General features: G+C 34.9%; 1 protein-coding gene across 2 annotated transcripts in view; it reads left to right on the top strand.

Annotated features, from left to right (window-relative positions):
- LOC150095348 (ubiquitin-conjugating enzyme E2 W) overlaps positions 1-22,917 on the top strand; it is a 170,053-nt gene extending 147,136 nt beyond the window's left edge. For both annotated transcript variants that reach the window (XM_090410012.1, XM_090410011.1), the window contains one exon: positions 21,603-22,917. In XM_090410012.1, coding sequence (XP_090266138.1) covers positions 21,603-21,616 — 14 coding nt within the window. In that variant the 3' untranslated portion in view covers positions 21,617-22,917. The remainder of the gene's footprint in view (positions 1-21,602) is intronic.
- The last annotated feature ends 1,593 nt before the right edge of the window (positions 22,918-24,510 follow it).

The following is a 24,510-nucleotide window of genomic DNA, read 5'->3' as shown; positions in this document are numbered from 1 at the left end:
CACAATCATTTCCTACTCTGCTATTTAGATCCCCAACAAGGACCAACTTTTCCTTTTTCATTGTGTCAGTTGCTTTTTCTAAAGCCTCAAAAAATTCCTCCACTTCTACCTTAGTAGAACCTTCTGTGGGACCATAGGCACAAATAAGTCTCATTGTCCAGTTCCCCATTCTCATATTTGCCCACATTACTCTACTTGAGACTGACTGCCATTCAAGAAGATTAGCCTCGTATTTTGTGTTGAATACTATGGCTACTCCTTCTTTTCCTTGATTGTCATTGCCTGAATATAACATTTTGTATTTATTGCTCAGAAAGATCTCACCAGTTTTGGTCTTTTTTGTTTCAGTCACCCCTATTATGTCGATCTGGTACTTATCTAATTCCTCAGCTAGCTCCATTTCTTTGCCATTCAGGCTTCTTACGTTGATAGTACCGATCTTTAACTCTGGTGATGTTGAGTTGGGGTTTGTTTTCAGATTTGTTCCAGTAGCTGACTTTTCGCTGTTCGCCCTGGTTCCCTGGCGAAAACAACGGGGACCTTGTTTAACCGGGCGACGCCCCAGCCGGCATGAAATTTTGTCATGTTGTACCATCATTTTTTATTTTGGTTTAACCAATAAGAATACAATTTGGTCGGCTAAATCCCAAATTGCCAGCCCATCCTCGTTCGTTCAGTATCAAAGTAGATACCCAACAGGGTGCACCACGAGAAGGTGAGGATTGGACATTAGGTCAGAAGCCCTGGTCGGTTCTCCGCATTCCTTTAAAGGCTATGTGGAGGTCTCCTCTCAGTTATACAGCTTTGACCCTTAAGCACCCCCACTATATTCTATTGTGTAAATATTTACACCGCGACGACTACAGTAAGAATTTTTAACCCTGCAGAAGTCGCGGTCGATAAAATTGCAGCGTAGGTCGCGTGTATTTGAGAGATACATTCATTACTAGTATGTACTAAAATGCAATAAAACTTAAAAAAAAAAAAAACACAGCAAATATAATACATGATGATTTATTTATTTTAAGTTACAATCTGGAAATTATTGAACTAAGAAACAAAGAAAAAAAAACAAACAACTAAACCAATACTATACTGACATTGGAGGTAGCAGTTGAAGGGGAGGTGGAAGAGACAGATAATTCAATCGATTTTTGGCATTATAACCATTGGATAGGAAAGTTTGGTGAATAAAGGCAAGTTTTGCTGTAAGGGAAGCATGGGTGGAACAGAAGTTGGAGGCTTTGTTGACATGGGTTTTGATGACACCATATTGTTGAGAAGAGGGATGATGGGAAAACTTATGTATCTACCTGTATGGTAGATTTTTTTTTTTTTTTTTTTTGTCAACCACAAATGAAAGGGCAGATGTGTGATTAGAGGCAAGCCATCGTTATTTTCTTTCTCAGTAGTAGTGAACTGGATTCTGGGGTGCTGACTATTGAGGTGGAGGAGGAGGAAAGAGTAATGTGTCTGAGACATGTTACCAAATAGAGATCACATCATCAATATATCTTAATCAAATAAAAGGTTTGAGACTGGCAGTATCATGATCATGTTTTGCAGAATACTCCATATAAAAATTGCCTGGGGTGGGATAAGCGAGTCCATGTATATGAGAGTTCAGAGTTCTCAGAACTCTCATATTTGATATATTAGATACTTCAGTGGCAGAATCATATTAAAATGAAGATATTAGGAAGGAATTCAACATTGTTAGTATTCAAAAATGATGTGAGCAGAGCCAATCTAATGTGGTATGACCACTTTAACTCTTCCTCCCCCCCCACACACACACTTTTCCCCACCATCCAGGCATTTCATAGCAGGATAGTGGGGAAAAGATCCAGAAGAAGACCAAGATCTAGGTGGATCGATTCAGTCAGAAGTGAATTAGAGGACCAAAATGTTAGTTATGACAGTATTGGAGTGCTGACAAGTAGCAGACTAATTTGAAGAAAAATTGTTGATAGGAGATTGGTTGTAATGCAGACTTTTAATAATGTGGTACTATCATGGTAGCCTGTACCCCTCCTCCCTTTGAGGTTACATATCAAGAAATTTATGATGATGAGGTTTTTAGTTGTGGCTTTGATATATCTTTTTTTTTTTTTTTTTTGGTTACAAAACTACTTATTTCTATGTGTTTTTTGTTTTGTTTTTTTTCTCTATTCACAGTAGTTTCTTTTGTATTGTATTTGTGCTTCTGTTTTCTTGGTTAGGCCACTTCTGGTAGGTGTCTTTTTTGGTTTTTATTATATTTTCTGTTTTAGGGTTTTGTTTTTCTATCAGTGCATTTTTGACATTGGTGCTAATTAATACTATAATCTTGAAATGAGTAGTTTTGTAACTTTGGTGATAGACATATTTTTCATCTTATTTGCCATCTTGGTTAAAAATCAATTTTTTTCCATCACTTTATAAAAATCAGAATGATTTACTATTAATGTCCATGAGTGTGGTTAGCAAGAGTGGTTATTGGAGGTCTGAAATGGCTTGAAAAAGTTCCATGTTTGTTTTTAGAGCAGGGTTTCTGGACTATGTGAAAAAAAAATAAAAAAATAGATAAAATTGATAAAAATAGAAAAAAAAAATCCCTAGCCCACCCATGGTACAAAATATACTATATGTTTGTAAATAACTTTTCATGGATGAGAGCATAATAAAAAATAAGACTAATTTTTTTGCTTAGAGGATGGTGAATGGATGAAATGAGTTGCCAGAGGTGATTGTGAGTGCTTCTTCAGTGAGTGAGTTGTTTAAGGAGAGGTATGATAGATGCTATGTGAATAATGTGTCTCCCACAATGAATCTTCTTAATCCATGAAAATACCTGTATAATAATAATAATAAATAATCTCTTTTATTAGTTTTACCTGTTACTTGCTGCAACTCTTTATATAAAAGACATTTTCTTCTTCTTTCCCTTCTTCCTAGTGCACAAGCATTGGTTATTGTTATGAGGCCTCTCTCTATGTAGGGCAAATGGGAAGGTCAGGGGAGAACTGCATGTCTGCTCACCTAAAAGAAGACAGCATAAATAGGTTTGGCTTCCCATACAACTACCAAAGGCACAGGCCATCAAGTAGTTTGGCAACAAACAAAAATGCCTTATATTGATCATAATTGTTTTACAAGAAGTTCAAGGAAGCCTCTGAAATGCTGCAGATCCCCACACAATGTAACAAAAATCAAGGTTTAATCCTACACCAAGTTTGGTCTGCTTTCATTAAAAATTTAACTGCCACAGACCTAGGATACAATACACGTGATGCTACAGACAGTAGTAACTAGCATTGTTCCAACATGTATGCAGTAATTAATTTAAGGTTTTTTATTTCTTTATATGTATGAATTGTGAAGTTCTGATAATATGGCCTGGTTGGCTGAGTGGTTAGCATATCTGCTCTCCACTCAAAAGGCTGTGGGTTTGAATCCTGCTGTGTGCATGGATGTTTGTGATTGTCTGTGAAAATAGTGGTGGTGGTCAGTGGTAGGTGGCATTGGTGTAGATGATAAATAGTTGTAGTTGGTGAATTGAGTGGTGAAGACAGAGAGTTGTAGAGTAGGTGTCATGTAATAATAATAATAACATCTGATATGTGTAATTAATTATTTCTATTCTTTTTTCTGTGCACCTTTGGCTGATACTCTTGCCAATGTAAGTCTAACAACTTATGAATCTTGTAGGGTAATATGAATGATTAGAATGCATTGCCTGAGAGTGTGGTGTCCACAGATAATTTGAATGTGTTTATGGCAAGGTATGATGAGCTGTGTGTATGACAAAGAGACCTCCTTGATGAGTCTTTGACTCCATGGGGGTCTTAGGATAATAATAATAATAGTAATTTTATTAAACTCGTTATTTATCTTAAAACATATGGTCTCGGTACCAGAAGCTATCTACAGAACCACTTAACCACAGAAACTTATGTATTCATTGATAGTTTTTTATTTTTTTATTATTATCCCATGGTATTATTTACATCAGATCATACAGATCAAATTCATGTATTTTATACAGCACCTTTTCTGGGGGTCTCCACACGGTTAGCCTAGTGGCTATGTGCTTTGCAACCATATGCCTGGGGAAGGAGTGTCCTAGGTTCTATTCCTGTCGGTGATGTGAGGAGCTGAAGGATCTTCCTTAGCCGGTCTTAGGCATGGATAGTAGGGTTTTTTCCCCAGTTTATCCTGGGGTTTTTCATCCCGCAAACCGGCCTTGAGAATTCAACACTACGGACATAGGATACACCGGGGCGTAGGGCTGACCACCTTATCCTGTAAATGGTTTGAGGTCCGATGATTAATAAACCCTTGACACTGCAAGGTAAAAGAGGGAAAGGAAGATGAGATGATGAGATGTATCTCTCAGATACAATTTACTATCATATAAAACATTATCAAATATCACTTTGACATTCGACTCTATCATTCTCATCATCGGACTTGAGTAACATTCGCTGAATCTCTTCAACGTCTGATGGATTATCCAATCGATATATTTTTCCAGCCATTTTCAAAGTAAATAAAAAAAAAAAAAAAAAAAAAACTAAACCAATAATCTACTGACATCAGAGTTCGCAGTTTCTCTCAGATAGTTTACTATCAAATATCACACACCTTTACATAACATGTGTTAAACCAAAACTCACCTCATAAACAGTGTGGAATATCACTCGTAATATATGCATGCGCAGCTAGTCATGACCTCCAAGCTATACACTGGATATGTTGTGGGCGTAGGTTTCTGTGGTTTAGCAGTTCATAAGAAAGATTCCGGTAATTGGACCACATGTTTTTTAAGATAAATATCAATAAAATAAAAAATCGACAAGTTTCATAAGTCGTTTGACTTACATCTTTAGGGGTCAAAGGTAACTAAAAGTTTAAACACAAGAAATGAGAAATTACTCAAAATAGTTCATTTGATGCAGTTGTGGCCATCTAACTGTTCATTAAATTAAATATCCGAATGCAGATTCAGTTAACAAGATCAGTAATAACAGAGGACTTCAACTCAATTCTAGCAAGACAAAGATCATGGTTCTCAAAGGAAAAACAAACAGACAAGCTCTTGAGAAACAAGTGTATCTTAATGGAGAAAGAATTGAGGAAGTCAGCAAGTTTGAGTACCTGGGATCCATTATTAATGTGAAGAATTGCTGTTCAGAAGATGTCAGAAAAAGGTTAGGAATGGCTAAAACAACAGTCAGAGACCTGTCTAAAATCTGGAAGGATGGATCTATCTCCATGGGAACAAAGTTGAGGATTTTAGATGCAGTTGTTTTTCCAACAGTGACTTATGGATGCGAGACTTGGAACCTAAAGAAGACAGATAAAAAAATGGATATCTGCTTTTGAGATGTGGTGTTACAGAAGGCTGTTGAGGATATCATATACTGAAAGGCGTACAAATGAATGGGTGTTAGAAAAGATTAGTAGAACTTTAAGGCTCCTTAAGGATATTGACAGAAGAAAGTTAAAATATTTTGGACACATTGAAAGGATGGAAGGAGGACTTCTCAGAACAGTAATAGAAGGTAAAGTTCCTGGAAAAAGAGGCAGGGCAGACCATCAATGAGATAGATGGATGGCGTGTGTGGAGTGACTGATCTTCAGAGAGTTGAGGCTGCCAGGAAAGCAAACAACAAGACTACATGGCGAGGCCTGGTGTGTTAACCGAACATCAGAGTGACCATACTGCATCTGTAGATGCCCAGTGAACATAGAGAGAGATGCAGATTCAGTGCAATACTAAACGTGTGGACAGGCTTATGTGTTCGTCGAACATGTTGTTTATTTTTGTCTGCTTTTGTTATGGTAATCTGGCTGTTGTTGTGTAGCTCTTTTATAGCAATGAATTCCTTATGTGGGATATTATTTTTGGGAGGCTTGGACTTGATTAGGATGTTGGCCACATCTAAACGTATGTTGTTAGCTATTGTTGGAGGCAGGTCGTATATTCCTCATTCGATGGACGCCATTATTTCGGCTTTTGGAACTTGCTTGGGGGTTATGGCAAAGTTGTGCCCTCGACTTAAAGCAGTCGTGGCTTCTTTGCTTAAGTTGAGTGACGATAGTTAACAAACTCAAACCCTTCCATGTTAAAACACCGAGGATCTATGGAGCACCAAAAATTCACAAACAAGGCACACCCCTACGCCCAATTGTGGACAGTATAAATAGTCCCACATACAAACTGGCTAGACATTTAGCTAAGCTACTAGCCACTCTCACAAACAATTCTCCCGCCTTTGTCAAAAATTCAGCACACCTAAAAAGCATCTTACAACACCTTACCCTAAAAAGCTCAGACTTAATAGTAAGCTTTGACATCACTTCACTATTCACAAATGTACCACTAATAGAAACCGTCAATCTACTGAAGTCACACTTCCCCCTGATATATTTGAACTATTCAAATTCACAATACATGCAGGATATTTCACATGGAAAGGGAAAATATACAAACAAATTGATGGGACAGCCATGGGCTCCCCCCCCCCCCTCCCCTCCCCCCAGCCAACTTTTACATAGAACACCTGGAAAAACAAGCAATCAATACAGCTACTCTCAAACCAACACTTTGGCTACGCTATGTTGATGATGTGCTTGCTATTTGGCCAAATGGCCCTGAGACATTGAAAACATTCTTAGCACATTTAAATAGCCAACATCCAAAAATCCACTTTACTATGGAACTGGAAACCAACAACTGTCTGCCCTTCCTGGATACACTCATCACACGTCTCCCAGATGGTTCCTTATCATTTTCAGTTTTTAGAAAACCCACACATACAGGCAGATACTTACACAAACAATCACACCATCATCCTTCTCAACAATATGGCATATTAAAAACGCTAACCCATAGAGCGAGAGCAATCTGTTCCAATGACAAGGCTCTTACTGCTGAACTGACTCACTTACACCACACCTTCTTGGCCAACGGCTACAATCCACATAAAATAAACAAAATACTAAACACTCCTAAGAAACCCCTCTCACCATTCACCACAGAGAACTACAACAAAACAGTTACCATCCCTTACATTAAAGGCACATCCGAAAAGATCTCAAGAATTCTCAATAAACGTAAACTATGCACTACATTCAGACCATGTAGCAAATTAGCCACCCTCATCCGCTCACCCAAGGACAGCATTCCTCCTTTATCACATCCAGGAGTCTACCAAGTACCCTGCTCATGCAATCAAGCCTACTACGGTCAAACAGGAAGAACTGTGAACATCCGCATCAGTGAACATAAAAGATACGTCCGGAATTATCATTATGGGAAGTCGGGCCTAGCAGACCATGCTCTGGATACCCCTGCACACAGGATCAACTGGAAAAACAAAAGTACTACACAGAAACCCGTATAAATCTGAGAGATTGTTCTTAGAGGCGACAGAAGCCCTAAAACACACTCCAAATCTCAACAAATATGGCTGTATTAACTTGCCGAAGATCTGGGAGACAGTCATATTAAGAAAAAACTAGCACTTTTCTAGGACTCTAGTAATATATGATAACTTTTTTTTTTTTTTTTTTTTTTTTTTTCCAGATAGAGGGCACCAAAATCAGGACTCTAGTCTTTGTGTTGCTGCTACAATTTTGTTTAAGTACACCATGTTGTTTTAGTCTCACGTATTGTGACAAACAGTGTTTTTGTGCTCTGAAGATGCTGGTTATAACACCAGCGAAATATCAGCATCAAGTTAATAAATTATTTATTTACTTAGTTTTTGTGTTCTATTATACCGTTAAAATAATAAACAACAAGTGCAATACCAAGTTTGAACAATGCTGGATGCTGTCACATTGTCCTAGGTCTGACTTGGGTATATTTTTTATCAATGCAGACCAAACTTGGTGTAGAATTAGGCACTGGTTTTTGTTGCATTGTGTTGGAATTCTAAGCATGTTTGCAGCTTCTTTAAATTTTCTTATGTAACAATTTTTTTCAATGTAAGACATGTTTGTTTTTTGCCAGAGTACATTATGGCCGGTGGAAGTTGTATGGTATGCTAGGCCTGTTTTGTGTTCTCTTCTTTTTTGCACATCTTTTTGGTGTTCGTTCATGTGAATTTCCCCTGATCTTCCCTTCTGGCCTACAAAGCAGATGCCACAGAAACAATGAATTTTATAAACACCTGTTTTTTTTTTTAAAGAAATCTTGAAATTTTTTCCAGAGATAGAAAAGCAACTTGATGTTATATTTGTTTAGTAATTTGGTCATTTTGTCTGTAACATTATTGATGTATGGAAGCTTGATTGCATTTTTGAAATCTTGTTTGTAGGAGGTGTGTTGAAGATTCTTTTTATTGTCTTAGCTTCATGACCATTTTTTTTTTTTTTGAGGATCTGTCTTAAATATTGAAATTCTTAAAATGATATATGAAGCTCATTGGCTTTTTAGAGTAGAGCACGTAGTGTATTTTGATGCCTATAATCCTAGCTCATATAATAAGGAAACAGGACGTAGAATACCTATTCTATACATTGCTGAAATTTCAGAACAAGTCTTGAGAATTCTCAATAAATATAATCTAGTGATGTTTATTCCATTCAATGAACTACCAATGTCTACCAAATTCCACGTGATTGTCACTTCTTTTATTTTGACCAAAATGGATGTTCAGTGGAGAAAAGAATAGAAACAGAAAACCAAAACTAAACCTGAGAAATCTGGCTTTGCACATCATGTTGACAGGCAGTCCTGTTTTGAAACGCGATTGTTCCATTGTTTTCACCATAAATTTGAACATTTATTTAAAGAAAGCACTGAAGCTTTGCTCCATCATTCGAACATCAATCAGGACTGCCTGTCACTTTCAAAAAAAGAGAAAGTCTCATTCTAATCACATATAATTAGCTTTTTTAAATAATAATACAATTAAGTAATAGCTAATAATATTACGTTTACACTGTTTTAAATTTGTCAATTGTTCTAGTTCTGCCTTGTATTTTATTACCTAATGCCACCGAAGATTATCTGTAATTTTCAGATCAACATATATGACTCTTGATTAAATTTTATTCATTCTTTCCATATATTATCATATGAATTTTAAGAAACATTGTGGCACAAGTATCCTTAAAACAACAAAAATTGCAAGATATCTACATTTGGCTTTCTCAGTTCTCTCTTCTATCTCTTGATGCATATCATTGTTAATGTTAATACCTAGATAGTTAAAAATTATTCACCTGCTCAAAGGTATAATTACCAATGACCAAGTTAGATCAGTCCTGATGAGCCCATGAAACAAACATGTATTTAGTGCTGTCCTGGTTTATGACAAGTCCCATAGATTTACTTGCCTTAATTAAATTAGATGTGGTTTGTCTAATATGCTAACAGTAGTCTCCGTGAATAATGACCAGTATAGACCAGTAGGATGTATTTTCATTCATTCATTTCCATTCTCCTTTGTTCGTTTAAGTCTTTAATGACTTACCATGCTAGGTCAAACTGTGTTGGTGAAAGAGTATCGTCTTTGCAAAGTTAAGATTTTAATTCCAAACTTGATGAATATTCCTGTAAGAAATGTACCTTGTTGAGGAAGTGGCAATTATATAGTTGTATTATATATATCTATATATATATATATACTTTTCAGACTGTGGGTTCAAATCCTGCTGTAGACATGGATGTTTGTGATTGTCTTTAGTAGGAAGATGAATTTCATTGTCTAGAGTGAGACCACTGACCTGCTTATTGAAGACCTGAAGTGGTTTGATAAAAATTCTATATTTGATCTCTAGAGCAGAGAATTCCTTATTATGTAAAAAAAAAATTAATTAATAAAAAAAATCTATAACTCATCCACATGATGCTAATGTATTATACACTGGTGTCCAAAAACCTAAGAATGAACACATTATACAAATTGCCAGATCAGCATGTGGCAATTTGTATAACTGACGATTTCAAGTAGAAAGGAGGTACACATTCGAATTCTCGAATCATGCGGTGATTCGAGAATTTGAATAGCACCCAACAGGATAAAATGCAAAAGGCTGCACAAAGCGAATTGTGTTTGAAGTAAGCTCTTTTTGTGAAGGAATAAATTGCAAACTTGGATGTCTTGTAATGTCTCAAAGACATCATCCAGATAATTGCAGGCAGGGAAGAATTATTGGAAAGCTTGAAGAAGGCTGCAGAATTACTGATACAGTCAGAGGTTTTGGAATCTCTGATGTTGTATCCAGGCTCTGGGCAGCATTTCAAACTAATGGAATGTGTTCCAGACATTTGCTAAGAGTCTGGAACCTTGCTCTTGAAAGACCCTTGCTCTGCCTTGGAGCATGACGACTGATTTTTGGTTTATAACAGCAAAACGTAATCAATGCACTACGGCAAGTCAGCTCCATTCAAACATAGATATGCGGATATCTCAACAAACTGTGGTAAGGCATCTATGATAAGTAGGCCTATATGCCCAAAGGTCGGTAGTTTGCATCCCTTTATCCATAGCTCATCATAAAGCACATTTTCAGCAGTATTGTATCCATAAAAATTGGAGTTAAAGTCACCAATGAGCTAATGTGCTCTTTATAGATTAGCGTCATCTGATTCTAGATGACACTTGATCTGGTGTGAAAGTGGTGGTATTTATCATTGTGAGAATGTTCTTGAAAGGGATGGATACAGTTGTGCTGGGATCATGTGTGGAAAGGCTTAATGGTCACACCGAGATATAAGCACTGGAAAAAGGGATTATAACTGGTGAATGATATTGCAACAAAGATCTTCAACATAATATTTGATTGTTCCGTGGTGCTGTAAGCAAAGAATTCATTTTTGTGGATGACAATGCCACACAATATTGTACACGAACAGTGGAGATATTTCTGAAGACCAAGATATTAATCAAATGTTTTTTTTTGAAATTCCACTTCAAAAAACAAACAAGGCCTTATTCTTGCTCTGAAGGAGGAGTGGGCCAGTTTGCCTCTAGAATTCTAGGATCATTTGGTACGACGTTGTGAGAGTTGTATTGCATTTCGGAATGGATATTCCATACTGATGTCTCTCCACATAGTTTTCTGTAAATATTGTACAATAATTCCTTAAGTATGTCCTTAGAACATTTGTAACTTTTGCCAAAACATATTGCAAGTTAATTTGTATGAAATATATAACACATTTTGTGTAATACAATGTATTAGTATGCTGGCAATAAATTTATGCCCACATTTGGCTGTGGTCATAAATTTTTTCATATACAGGTGAAAATGTAGTTTGTTCTTAACTTTTGGACAAGTCACCAATTTTTTTATGTGACTGACACCAATAACAGGTTAATCCTATACATTAGTTTAGGATTAACCTGTTATGGGTGTCAGTCACATAAAAAAATACTAGATGTAATTCTTTATCAAATCCATATTTTTTTCTAATAGCTGTCAGAATGTGAATATCTCATCAGTTGTTGACTTTCCATTGCAGAATTTAGATTGATAATCTCTGATGTTTGAAGCATGTGTTGAACGAAACAAATGTTAAACAAAAGAATTTCTTTTGCACAAAGAGTAATAATACTATTTTTGATCTAAGTCCATTTATTTTCTCTGTTTCTCTCAGTTATAGGAGGAACTGAATATTGTATTTACTGCATCTTTTCTACATATTGCCTTCATGTGTTATAATTATTACTACAATAATACATTCTCACATTTTCTTTTATATTATATTAATTATCTGTTTATGTTAACATTCACTTGACAGAAAGTAACTTGAAATATTTTATTATCAGGTAATGATCACTATTTGCATTAGCTCCCATGTAGGTAGGAACATTTCTCATATATGTGTTGTGCCTATTGCTTATCATTAAATTCATTTTAGAAATTATGGACTTTACAACCATGTTATAAATAACTCTTTTAATTTCCCGACGTTTTGATCTTCATATTAAGGTCATCATCTGGAATATATGCAAATATACAAGGACAAGCTGAGTTACATTTCACACAGTAAGCTAAAGAAACAATGATTTGATCACCGGTTATTCTACTGGCATGACCTCTAGTGAAAGAAAAAAAAATACAGATAAAATTACAAATTAATTAATTATTTAGAAACTACATCAAAGCTCTGTTTAAGATAACATGAGAACAGTGAAGGAAAGACTGCCAGAAGGAAGGCGTGTGACAAGTATATCTAGAAACGGAAGAGATTGAGATTGAAAAACAGAACACACTTCTGTTTCTAGATACACTTGTCACATGTCTTCCTTCTGGGCAGTCTTTCTTCAAGTATACTGGAAACTGACACATACTGGCCAATATATACGCATAAACTCCTACCACCACCCAACACAAAAACTAGGTGTCATTAATACTCTAAAAAACAGGGCTTTGAAGATCTGCTCCAATGAACAAGCTGAAAGATGAAATTAAAGTTATCAGCAATACTTTTCTAAAAAATGGTTACAGCCAAAACACTATTAACAAAATTCTCTACAAGACCTCAATAAAAAAAAACAAAGATAAACCAGACTACAATAAAACCATAACCATTCCTTACATTAAAGGGACATCAGATAAAATAAACAGAATACTACAGAATACAACCTGAAAGCCACCTTTAAACCTCCTGCAAACTTAAAAAGCTTACTCAACTCATCCAAAGATCCACCCCTCCACTGGCCCACTCTGGAATATACCGTGTTTATTGCACCTGTAATCTACCATATATAGAGGAAACAGGACGCACAATTCCTATCAGACAAAAGGAACATAAACAACATATTAAATATAATAACTATGGTGAAGCTGGCCTTTCTGATCATGCCCTGAACACTTTACATAGAATTGACTGGAAAAGCACTAGTTGTTTACATCACACCAAAACATGGTATGGATACAAATTTAAGGAAGCCTGTGAGATTCTTATCAACCACCCCAATCTGAACAATAATGATGGTCTAAAAATCCCAAGCATATGGAAGGCACATGTTCTACCCACAGAACCTGTCTCCCTAAGAGTTAACTATAAATAGGACTGTAGATAATCCAGAATCCTAAATCTAATATAACAATTGTAATGTTAAAAATAGGATATCATTTTACTGTAAGAAAACTATCTATAAGAAAGAATGTTTCTCTCATGTTATCTTAAATAGAATTTAGCTTTGATGTAGTTTCTAAATAATTAATTTGTAATTTTATCTGTATTTTTTTTTCTTTCACTAGAGGTCATGCCAGTAGAACCGTGATCAAATCATTGTTTCTTTAGATTACTGTGCGAAATGTAACTCAGCTTGTCCTTGTATATTTGTATATACTCCAGATGATGACCTTAATATGAAGGTCGAAACATCGGGAAATTAAAAGAGTTATTTATAACATGGTTGTAAAGTCCATAATTTCTAAAATGGCTGATCACCGTGCAACACTAAAAGAAAGGATACTTATCATTAAATGGTCTGTGTGGTTGCTTACTGTTCCATCTGGCAAGAACTAAGTCTGTTTATGTATGTACTGCTAACTATAAGCTCTCTGGGGGATGCAAAGTCAGTAGCCGCAATTCCATTGTTAATACTAATATTCTGCAGACTATCTGTTCCTTTTATATTAATGTCCCCTATAATTTTGTAAATGCTTAGGTTAAGAATTATTTATAGTATGTCCTTTATAAAATATATCTTTAGCATCATCATTCTTATAATTGTGTTGCAAGTTTTTTCACTTGGCTATAGTATAAATGAAATATGCCAAGAAATTATATTCTCGGTTTAATACTTTAATACGTTTATGATTGTCCTGAGTATTTTAATAATAAGGTGTTGACACCTTTTGAGTACTTGTACATGGGAAATATGACTTCTGCATTACTTCAACCTTGGAACCTCTCTGGGTCTGGCTCCCACTGATGAGACCTCAATAAAAGTGGCCTTTGCTATAATGCATAATATTATGCACATCTGAAAGGGTGGGTGATTTGCATTATGGGATACTAAGTTGTGAAGTCATTAGTCTCTATTAGTCTGCCAAATGTGGTGGAGGGAACTTAGGGTGCAGGAGTGTTGGATCTAGTTATAGGATCAGAAGACCTGTCATAACTAAGGTAGCTACATTGTCTCCATTTAGGGAAAGTGATGAGGTGGTCTTGACTTGGGAAGTAGCAAACTAATAATACACTTAGGAGGCAACTTGTAGCAGTACATTGGTATAAAGATCTGCAAGGGAAGGATGTTTACAGTGCTTGGGGGAATAGTCAAGGGATATCTGGAGGAAGTGGGATCATACTGTATATATACCAAAGGTCAGGAGGGTAAGATGGATGAGTAATGTTATTAAGAAAGAGCTGCAAAAAAAGAAACTGTTATGGGAGGTATATAAGGAGAAAGGTGACCAGTATGTGGTAAGAAAGGCAAAATCAGATTATGCGAAGATATTAGCCAAAGAGCTGAAAGGAAATCCCAAAGAGTTTTTTCGTTATGTGACAAGTAGGAGGAAGAATGATTATGGAAGGGTAACTTTAATGGTACAACATGATGAGATTTCATGCTGGCTGGGTTCTAGTTGGGCGTTGCTCGAGTAAATAAGGTCCCTACTGTTTTCATCAGGGAACCAGGATGAACAGTGAATATTTAGCTACTGAAACAAGCTCCAACTCATCATCTAGAAGATGAATAAACCCAACATCAGAAGGACTGAAGATAGGAACCATCAATATAAGGAGTATTAATGGAAAAAAAAAATTCAGCTTGCAGAAAAATTGGAAAAGTACCATGTGGATATAATTGGCATTACTGAGACAAAGAAGACAAAAACAGGTGATCTTACTAAATAATAAGTATAGGATGTTATTTTTAGGCCATAATGTTCAAGAAAAGGAAGGAGTAGCAATAGCATTCAACACCAGACATGAAGATAAACTTCTTGATTGGAAGGCAGTTTCAAGTAGAGTTATGTGGACATGGACAATGATTAATTGTGCCTATGGTCCCCCCCCCCCCCAGGGAAGTGTGTTATCACCATTACTTTTCAACATCTACGTCAATGATCTCCCCATCTTTCCAGGAACTAGAAATTTTATCTATGCTGATGACCTTGCCATAGTTACTCAATCAAAAAATTTCAACTCCATTGAAACTACTCTATCACTTGTCTTAAATAGTCTAACCACATATTATAGCATCAATCAACTAAAACCAAACCCCTTGAAAACCCAGACTGGACTTTTCCACCTTAACAATAAGGAAGCCAACAGAAAGCTATAGATTTCTTGGGAAGGCTCTAATATAGAACATTCCTGGAATCCAATCTACCTCGGTGTGGCTCTTGGTCGCACCCTCTCATATAAAACACACATAGAAAAAACAAACGCAAAAGTGAACGCAAGAAAGCTCACCTCCTCCAAATAGGGTGCAGACCTTAGCACATTGAGATTTTCTGCCTTGGCCCTTTGCCATTCTTCTGCTGAATATGCCTGCCCAGTATGGTCCAGATCCTGCCATGCTGAAAAACTTGACCCAGCATTGAATGAAAGCTGCCGCTTAGTTATAGGATGCCTGAAACCAACACCACTAAAAGACCTGTATACTTTGGCTGGTATTGCATCTCCTTCAATTCGAAGATCTGCATTCTCAGCTGACAAAAGAAGCAGACAAATGAATGATGAACGCCACGGCCAGACTGCAATGCCCCAAAGACTAAGATCCCGACATAGCTTCCTGGCAATTGTTGAACTACCTAAAAACCTCCCAGAGACAAGACTTCAACAATAGCTTGCACTATATCCTGAAAATAATACTGGTATTCCAACAGCTGAACATTTTCCACGTGGTGCCCACTTGGACTGGAATACTTGGAAAAGCCTCAACAGACTTTGAAAGACAGGACTGCAAACAAAATATCATCAAATTGGGCTACTTCACTGGCCTAGATAATTGTGAGTGTGGGACAACCCAGTTCATGGAACACCTTCTTTCTTCTCCCTTTCTTCCATCACCTTGCACAGTGAAGTAGTTGATTGTGCAAGATACTGGAGCAACATCTGACCATATTTATTGTATATAAGTTATGTATGGTTTCCTTTTTTTGTATTTTATTATTATTCCCTGTATAATTCACCTACCAAATTTAAGCTGTTCTCATTTGTAATGTATCCTAATTTGTTGTAAATAATGTTGTACCACTTGCTTACTCCTGTACCACTTGTGTTTGGATACGAAATTTATATTAAAAAAAAAAAAAAAAAAAAAAACTGGCCATGAATGCTAATAATGTCAAGTTCCTTTCTAGTATCTTCATTTGTATGATTATGTCATAGATACTATCTGTTTACTTCCTATACTCTTCGGTCATCTGATTTATTTGTAGATAACTATTCAGATATATATATTAAAATTGGTTTGAACACTGTCCTCCATACTTACTCCTACGTCAGCATTTTGGCTAATTTCTCTCTTATTCCAGATAATTTTATTCTCTTGGCTTGCCACTGTATCATATGTGATGAATTAAACATAAAAATAGATAGCAATAAATTAATTCACCACACATTCCCTAAAAATTGTGTTTAAATAATGAAATGTGATACTCATTGTTTAAGTTTACCAATCAGAATGTAGTTCAAGTTTTCCATGTTTCTGTCTACCTTATTGCTGATTTATTATAACAGTTATTTAATTATTTAAAAGGTCCTGAAGACTTGTAGTAAATTTATTTAGGAGTATAACATCATTTGCATGAAGTATAGTGTTGAGTTGAACACCTAGTTTTGATATCATGGTTGAAACCACTTTCCTTTATAATGCGATCCATATAGAAGATGAATAACAGTGGAGAGAGCATGCACCCTTGCATTACACTTGATTTTACATCAAACTTCTTACAACGACTTACAACTCAAGTGTAGGCTAGGTATTGCTCTGTATGAAGTCTCCTTTATTCCATATGATTGTATGTGTTTTTGAATACTGTGATAAGGTATATTATAAGATATCAAGCATTTCTTTTTGGATTTTATCATATGCTTTTTCACATTTACAAAATTTAAATACAGAACCTTATTATATCATCATTTCTTAACCGTTTGTTGAAAGTAAAAAATCTGGTCTGAACTCAGGCCAGATTTTTGTTCTCCATCTTTCCTCAACAGTTTTTCTTTGTCTCAAGTTTGTATAAATTTTAGCTGGAGCACTTATAAGGAAATTATTCATTAATTCATACATTTACTATGGTTTTAGTCCCTTTCTGAGTTTTACTCAATTATCTTTTACTTCAGCTGTCCTTCCATGTTTTAGATTTCTGATAGCTTTTGCTGCCTCGAATACTGAAAGAATCTCTCAACTATATTTATCCTGGTTATTTTCTACTGCTCTTCTGCTGAAGTCTCATTTAATGATTTTCCAAAATAGTTAATCAGCTATTTAGAAGATCCTTATCTTCAGATTTTACATCACCTGTATTATATTTGATTCATTTTGTGATACTCTTTTCTCTACTTTTTAGTCTTTTTAATTGCTTCAAGAATATTTTCTATTTTTCCCAAAAGTCTTCCCATGATTTCTCTTTAGCTACTTTTTTTACTCTTACTTGCCAGACAAGTTCCTGGCAAGGAACTTGTCTGGCAAGTAAGAATATCTGTCAGATTGATTTCTTCTTTTTCATGACTACTTAAGTTCACCGTGAATTTTTATTTCTTGTGGAGTGCTTCACTGAACTTTCCTTGCTGAATCAGTTGAGATTTTCTTCAGATTTTGCCATGGATTTCCATGTTCAAATTTCAGTGGCTTCTGCTATGAATCATGTTGAAGTTTCCAGAAGAAAAGAAAAAAAAAAAAAAAACTAATTTCATGAAACTGTAATGCAAATAAAAAATTTAATGACTAAAATTAATTATTTACAATCGTAACCATTTCGCCATCTCAAGCTAGTATTATCAGTGGTACTTTAACAGTACACAGTCAATGAAGACAAGGAATGAAATGACCTCGAGAACAAGGATAGTTATGTGCATGGAGAATAACATTGGCATTCTTCTTGGTGTCTATTACTAATGCTGATGGGAAGATTGGGCAGTGGACCAAAATCCGTGCAAGATCACATCATCAGTCCTGCTGCAGTTAATCAGGTTTTGTATTCGATCTCTCTGATTTAAATTGGAATTTGTGAAGTCATCTGATGAACATGTCTTCCTTCAAGGCATGTTGTGCTAGTCTGCTTTTTGGATGTCCATACTAGATGCATTTTTCATGTTCTTTTTTTTTTTTTCCTGTTCCATCATATCTATTCTGTAGACACCAGGGAAGGAAAGAGAATCGTGGATCCTTGATTTGTCTCAGGAAGGTGAAAACTTTGTTCAGAAGTTTGTATACTATACTGATTCTATGCTGTTTTGGAAATGAATTCAGTTTATCTATTGTACTTGTTATGTAGGATAAAATTATGGGGTAGATATATAGTTTTTTTTTGGGGGGGGGGTATTTTTAAGGAATTTAATAAGGGCTTTTCTGTTGTATCCATTCATGTTTGAGTGATATAAGCAGAGCTTGTTGTTCCAGGTAGAGTGCTGGTCCCAAGGCCAAAATTTGAATAAAGGCTAAAGTTTTTGAAAATTCCAAGTTCTTGGACAGGATGGTGATGTCAAGTGACATCTAGATAAGACCCATCCATTTGTCTTGTAACTAAAGTATCCAAGAAGGCTAGAGTCCTTGTGTCTACAGCATCCCCCTGTTAATGCAGAACTCAGCATTTCAGACAGATAGGATGGAGCATTCTGTTCAGGAAAAAAAAAAAATAATATATATATATATAAATTGCAACTGGTATGAACAGCTAAATATCAGACCAGCATAACATGCCTTGTAGGAAGATCATTTCACCAGGGCAGAAGAGGGTTAAGCTGCTTCACAAATCCTAGTTTAAATCACCGAGACTGTTCTTAGCGGCCAAGTTCTATAAAGGTAAGTTAATTGCAGCAGCACACTGCCTTATCTTCCTATCAGCATTAATAACATAAATTACCAAAGAGTGTCAATGTCACCCTCCATGCATGTAGCTGTTCTTTTCGAGGTCACTTCATCTCCTGTTTTCACTAACTGTGTATTATTAAAGTGTTCTCTAATAATGTTGGATTGTAAATAATTAATTTTAGTCAGTAAATTATTTATTTTCATTTCAGTTTAATGCAGATTTTTGATTTATAATATTTTCATATTTTTTAGGTTGGAGATGATGAATTTCATCACCTAGTGTGAGACTATTGTCCCACATACTGGATGCCTAAAGTGGCTAAAAGGTTCCATGTTTGGTCTCTAGAGCAGGGTTTCTTGACTATGTAAAAAATAAATAAAATATTAAAAAAAGAAATGGCTAAAAATAGAAAAAAATATACTTAGTCCAGCCAGTACAAATATATTTCTTCTTCTTTAGCCTCTTTCCATCCACTGCTGGATATAAGCTTCCCCTTAACTTTCCAGTTCTGTCTATTTTTAGCCAATGTCCTCCATCTTGTTTCAGGAGAAGGAATGGCCATCAAAGAACACGATGGAACAAATTTACTGTAGATTGACAAATAACTTTTTTTGTGAGTGGGAACCACATAAAAAATATGTATATTTCTTTATAGTTTCAAATCTGATAGCTACTTGACTGTGATTCCCATAGTGTTTGGCTCAATGCTTGTCACAGCCAAGTAACTTTTCTTTGTAGAAACCTACTTAATGTGCTGATAGGGCATTTAATCCTGTCTACATAGTGCAATATGTCTCTGAATTGTATTTTCTGGCTGGTTTGTCTGTATTGAGGGAAAAAAATTGTTTTCTAAAAGAGAAACCTTGCCATCTGCATGTGAGACCAGTCAATTCACTTTCACGTGACAAGCCTTTATAACGGTTCTTCACATCTGAGACTGGGAGCTTTCGTAGGTTATTGATGATACCCTAAGATTGGAAAGATCTGAGTTTAAATCTCGTGTAGGATGAGAAGAATCTTTATAAGGGCTTTTCAGCTGAAGGTGAGTTAACTGGTCTTATTGGATGGTAGGGAATTTCCTCCCTGGTTTTTCAACTTGCAGAACAGACAAACCAGTCATAAGAATACATTCTAATAACAGACATAATATACTGGCCTCATGAGCTGTGTTGCTTTGGCTGTAAATTGAAACCATTCAACCAATCAAACCTTGATCTTTCCAACAAAAGGGGCATCGTTTTTACCGACTGAGGTGCAAATGCATTATTCATAATAAGGAGTGGTTTTCATGGTTAGAGTCGAATATCTAGTATACCTTCCTGTAGTATCTAATACCTTGAGTAAATCAGTTATACCTATCAGTTTGAAGATCTCACCTGGTGTGGTCTTATTTAGTCTTAATAACACCAGTTATATCAACAAGATATTTCTATAATTCTGTTAGTACAATCTCTTTTGTATTCATAATTCTTATATTAACATGTCTGTCTTGAATTCTGTGGGAGTTCTGACCAAACCAGTGAACCTGTAAACTATAGAAGAGAAGCTACATTGATTATTGACCTGTTTCACACTGATGTACTTTTTTTTTTCTGTAGTTTAGAATTGGCATTGAATGGATCAGGTAGTCATCATCCTTAACAATTTAACTCCAGCCTCAGAGAATGTTTTTTGCTTTTAGTAATTCTTTGAAACAGTCTGTCTCGTGCATGTTGCTAATTTTCAAATCTGATATTATCATTGTCCTCAACTTTCCACCTATCTACAGTATTAATGTAGTCTTTTTCTAATGTTATGTGCTTGGTGAGGTAAACATGAAAAATGGCTTTGGATGATGCCCCTTAATTGCTTTGGGAAGGCTTTGTGTATTAGTCAACAAATTAGCAAGCAACCCTTACTAATTTGCGAGAATTATTTCCCTTACTTGCATGAAGACTTATTCTTTTTTGAATAATTGTTCACTAATTACCAATCTCTCTAGTTTGGTGGTTTAAAGAAAATTGTCAGTAATGAGTATATTCATGAAGATTAGTCTTGATGAGTGGGGGGGGGAGGTAAGAGGCTCTTCTTCAGCAAATATATCTTATAAATTAATGCTATCACAAACAAAAAAAAATTAAGTGAATATATGTATATGCAGTTATGATTAAAAAAAAAAAAGCTGTAAACAAAGGATAGGTGGAATTAGAAGTAGAGTTCTGGTTAGAAGACAAAAGCCATTATGTAACTTATTGGTATTGAATGAAGAAATTTACTGTTCAGAACTGTCTTCTCATGCCATATTCATAATTTTGGACTTTCGTTTTGTAATTTTTTTAAAAGAGTCATATATACTCTTGCTTGAATTCCTAACATAACTATTTTGTTACATCAAATAGTAATGAAACATAAAGGCATTAAAAAATCATCTGCCTTTACCATATAATACTATCACCAGCACTTGGAGAACCTAACAAAACAAAGAACCAAATGATAAATCATACTATTAAATAAAACCCAGTTGTGCAGTACAAGATGGAGTATGAGGCAGCCATACTAGCTATTGTAAACCAGCATTATTAAATATTTTTTTATGTTGTGCTGTTGTGTGCACTAAGCATCATATATGCACTTGAAATCCATTCATTGTTGTTGATAATGATATTTATTATTTTCAGATGACACGGTCTGACAACACTGTGATTCTAGTCTCCCATTCAAATTCCAAACAACTTCCAGGACCCACGTTATCAAATACCATGGTGAATAATGGAGAATACAAAGTCAAATTCTGAGGCATTTTAGTTGTGACTGAAGATTTATAGTATGATGACCTGGAGCGTATGAAGTTTTATTTAATGCTTTCTGCACTTTGTATGCTGACACACAGGAATACTTCATAAGGATTAGTAATATACTTTCTACAAGTGGTTGTTTGGAACCTGAATTTTCTTTGTTTTTTATGATCTCACTAGTTTGTATTCCATTGTAAATTCCCATGCTTTACATTCCCTCTCCAAGACAGGAGCCACTTCTTGAAAAGAGCAGTTGGAAAAATATTTTAAATTCATGCTTTGGAATTCAAAGTTCAACATGTTATAAACCTTTGTATAGACATCATTGTGTATATCTAATTTGTCAGTGTACAATAGATTACTTTGTATTTATCTTTAATAATTCTTTATACACATTTCTGCATGAGAAACAAAGTGCTGATACACAAAACATCCATAAAAATGGAGGGAATAAGAGAGTAAAATTTATTTAAAATTTTGTGCCTAGGAGTTGGCTCATCCTAACCAGTAAAAACACTGTAAATATGTGCAACAAATGTTTTCTCATGCAGTGTGACAGCTGAACATATTGCTGCTACTTTTACAGCCTTAATGTAAATGTTTACATGTTGGTGGGGTATTTAATTTTTAACTATAACTGTTAGAGTTCACAAGCCAGAACTTTTATTCAATTTTTTCAATAGACTGGCTTGCCCAATATGGTGTTTATCTGAGATTTTTGTCCACCATGCTGGCAAAAGATGCCGTGATTGTAATGTATGCAAGTAACTTTCATCATTATATACACTTATGAATAAGATGTTTGCAGACCCTTTTAAGTTTAGACTGACTTCATTATCATAAAAAATATCAAAAACTAGAGAGAGAGAAGGGTAGTCAGTTTTTTTTTAATAACTTTGCAGGACCCTAATATTAGAATGTAAATTTTAGAGCTACCAGTTCCTGGACTGTTGTATATATTTGTAATGTTAAAAATGTTCCAGGTGGCCATCATCAGCTTCACATTAAAAATAAATAAATTTAATTAAATTAAAAAAAAAAAGACTGAATTCCTTTTACACTCATGTTTATTTCTTAAGTTGGGTATGTGTAATTGTTGAAGATGTTTAAGGGGGAAAATGTTCTTAATAAAGCTTGTATATTGTTATAAATTGTTGCCTTATTTTATATATATCCTCTTCTGAATAGCAATGGAGAAATTAATTAAATGATTCCTAAATAAATATTACATTTCACCCAATGTTAGTTGTTGTTGCAGTTAATTTTTGTGTTTTCCTCTTACTGCAATATTTCAGTAATTATGGAAGATTAAAACAGTAAAAGTATTTTTCATTACAAAGAAATGTTTTAATTTTTTATGATAGTTTCAGACTTGGAAAAGTAATGAAAATAGCACATTGAGGTTGTTGTGTGTGTGGGATTTTGTATCTCATTCATATAATTCTTTCATAATTCTCATTTTCCTATAGATGCTATCCAGACAATGATTGAAGTTTCTGGAAACCTCTCTAGTAGAATATTTACTTTGATTTACTCTTTTCCTTTATTATGTATCATATCCATTATCTCTCATCACCACATATTTTTGCATAATGCTAATGAGCATGTAAAAATTATGAACTGATAACAAACTAGCTTATACATTTGAAGACAGTGATCCTTAAACATTTCAAGAAAAAATGCTGTCACTATTAAAAAAATTAGACTGGACAGGTTGAATTCCAATTAATGAAAGTTAAAAAAAGTAAAGGACAGTAAATCTCACTGACATAATGTTGTAGACTACTGTACATTTTAGTGTCGTGTGCTAGCAGTTAGATTATCCAAGAATCCTGCTTTAGACCAAACATGGTATTTTTTCATTTCACTTCAGGCTTCTAATAAGCAGAGCGAGTTTCACACTGAATGATGAAATCAATGTATAACTTAATGCCTTTTACAAATGCCATGCCACAGCAGAATTCAAACCCACAATTCTATGATATTCCAACATAGTTAAGATTTCATTATTACTAGTTTCTTATCCACATTTTTCCCCAGATTCTTTTATTACTTATCAGGTCTCCAGCTGGCAGCTTTTGCAATTCTATCTTCTAAAGAACTATTAGCTGCATCCGTCCACTTTAATCTTTCTTTGGGTATTTTTTATTCATTTTTCAATTCTGTTATCTTCCATTTTGTTTAAGTGCCTGCACCACCTTAGATTAGCTTTGCTAACATATTGTTTTATTCAGTTTCTTTTTAGTATCTTCATTATTAATACTCTTCTGCCATTAATGCCATCTGCTTAGTCCCTTATTTTTTCTCAAACTCCAATATCTATGGTCTCTGGTCTTGAATCAGCTGTTTTATATCCAACTAGCTTTCTACTTTGTATGTTAAAATTGATCTGAACACTTGTCTTTTATACTGTTAATTTGGTCTGTTGGCTATTTTTCTTTTGTTCCACTTAAATTAATTCATTTGGCTTTCCATCATAGCAGGCTTACTTATTTTATTATGATTCATTTCTATATTGCCATTTTCACTCAAAGTGTCTAAATAGCTGAAATGTGGAACATGTTCCAAAAATTCACTAGCAAGAATACAGCTGATATTTTCTACACCTATTTTTTGTATTCTATCTTTTTAATGCTCTTACCAGATCATTGTGTCATATTTGTTATTTAATTTTGTTAAAGATTTTTAAACTACTTTTACAGGAACTTTGGTGGACAACATTATCTCTTAAATAAATCAGATTTATTTTAGAGAAAATGTCAACTAAGCAACCAAAAATGAGTGCAATATC

Source organism: Typopeltis vanoorti, chromosome 20, assembly GCF_054136105.1.
Source record: "Typopeltis vanoorti isolate ZY-2024b chromosome 20, IOZ_Tvanoo_1.0, whole genome shotgun sequence".
Lineage (NCBI taxonomy): Eukaryota > Metazoa > Arthropoda > Arachnida > Uropygi > Thelyphonidae > Typopeltis > Typopeltis vanoorti.
Note: the sequence above shows the minus strand (reverse complement) of the source record. Positions and strands in the feature narration are given on the sequence as shown.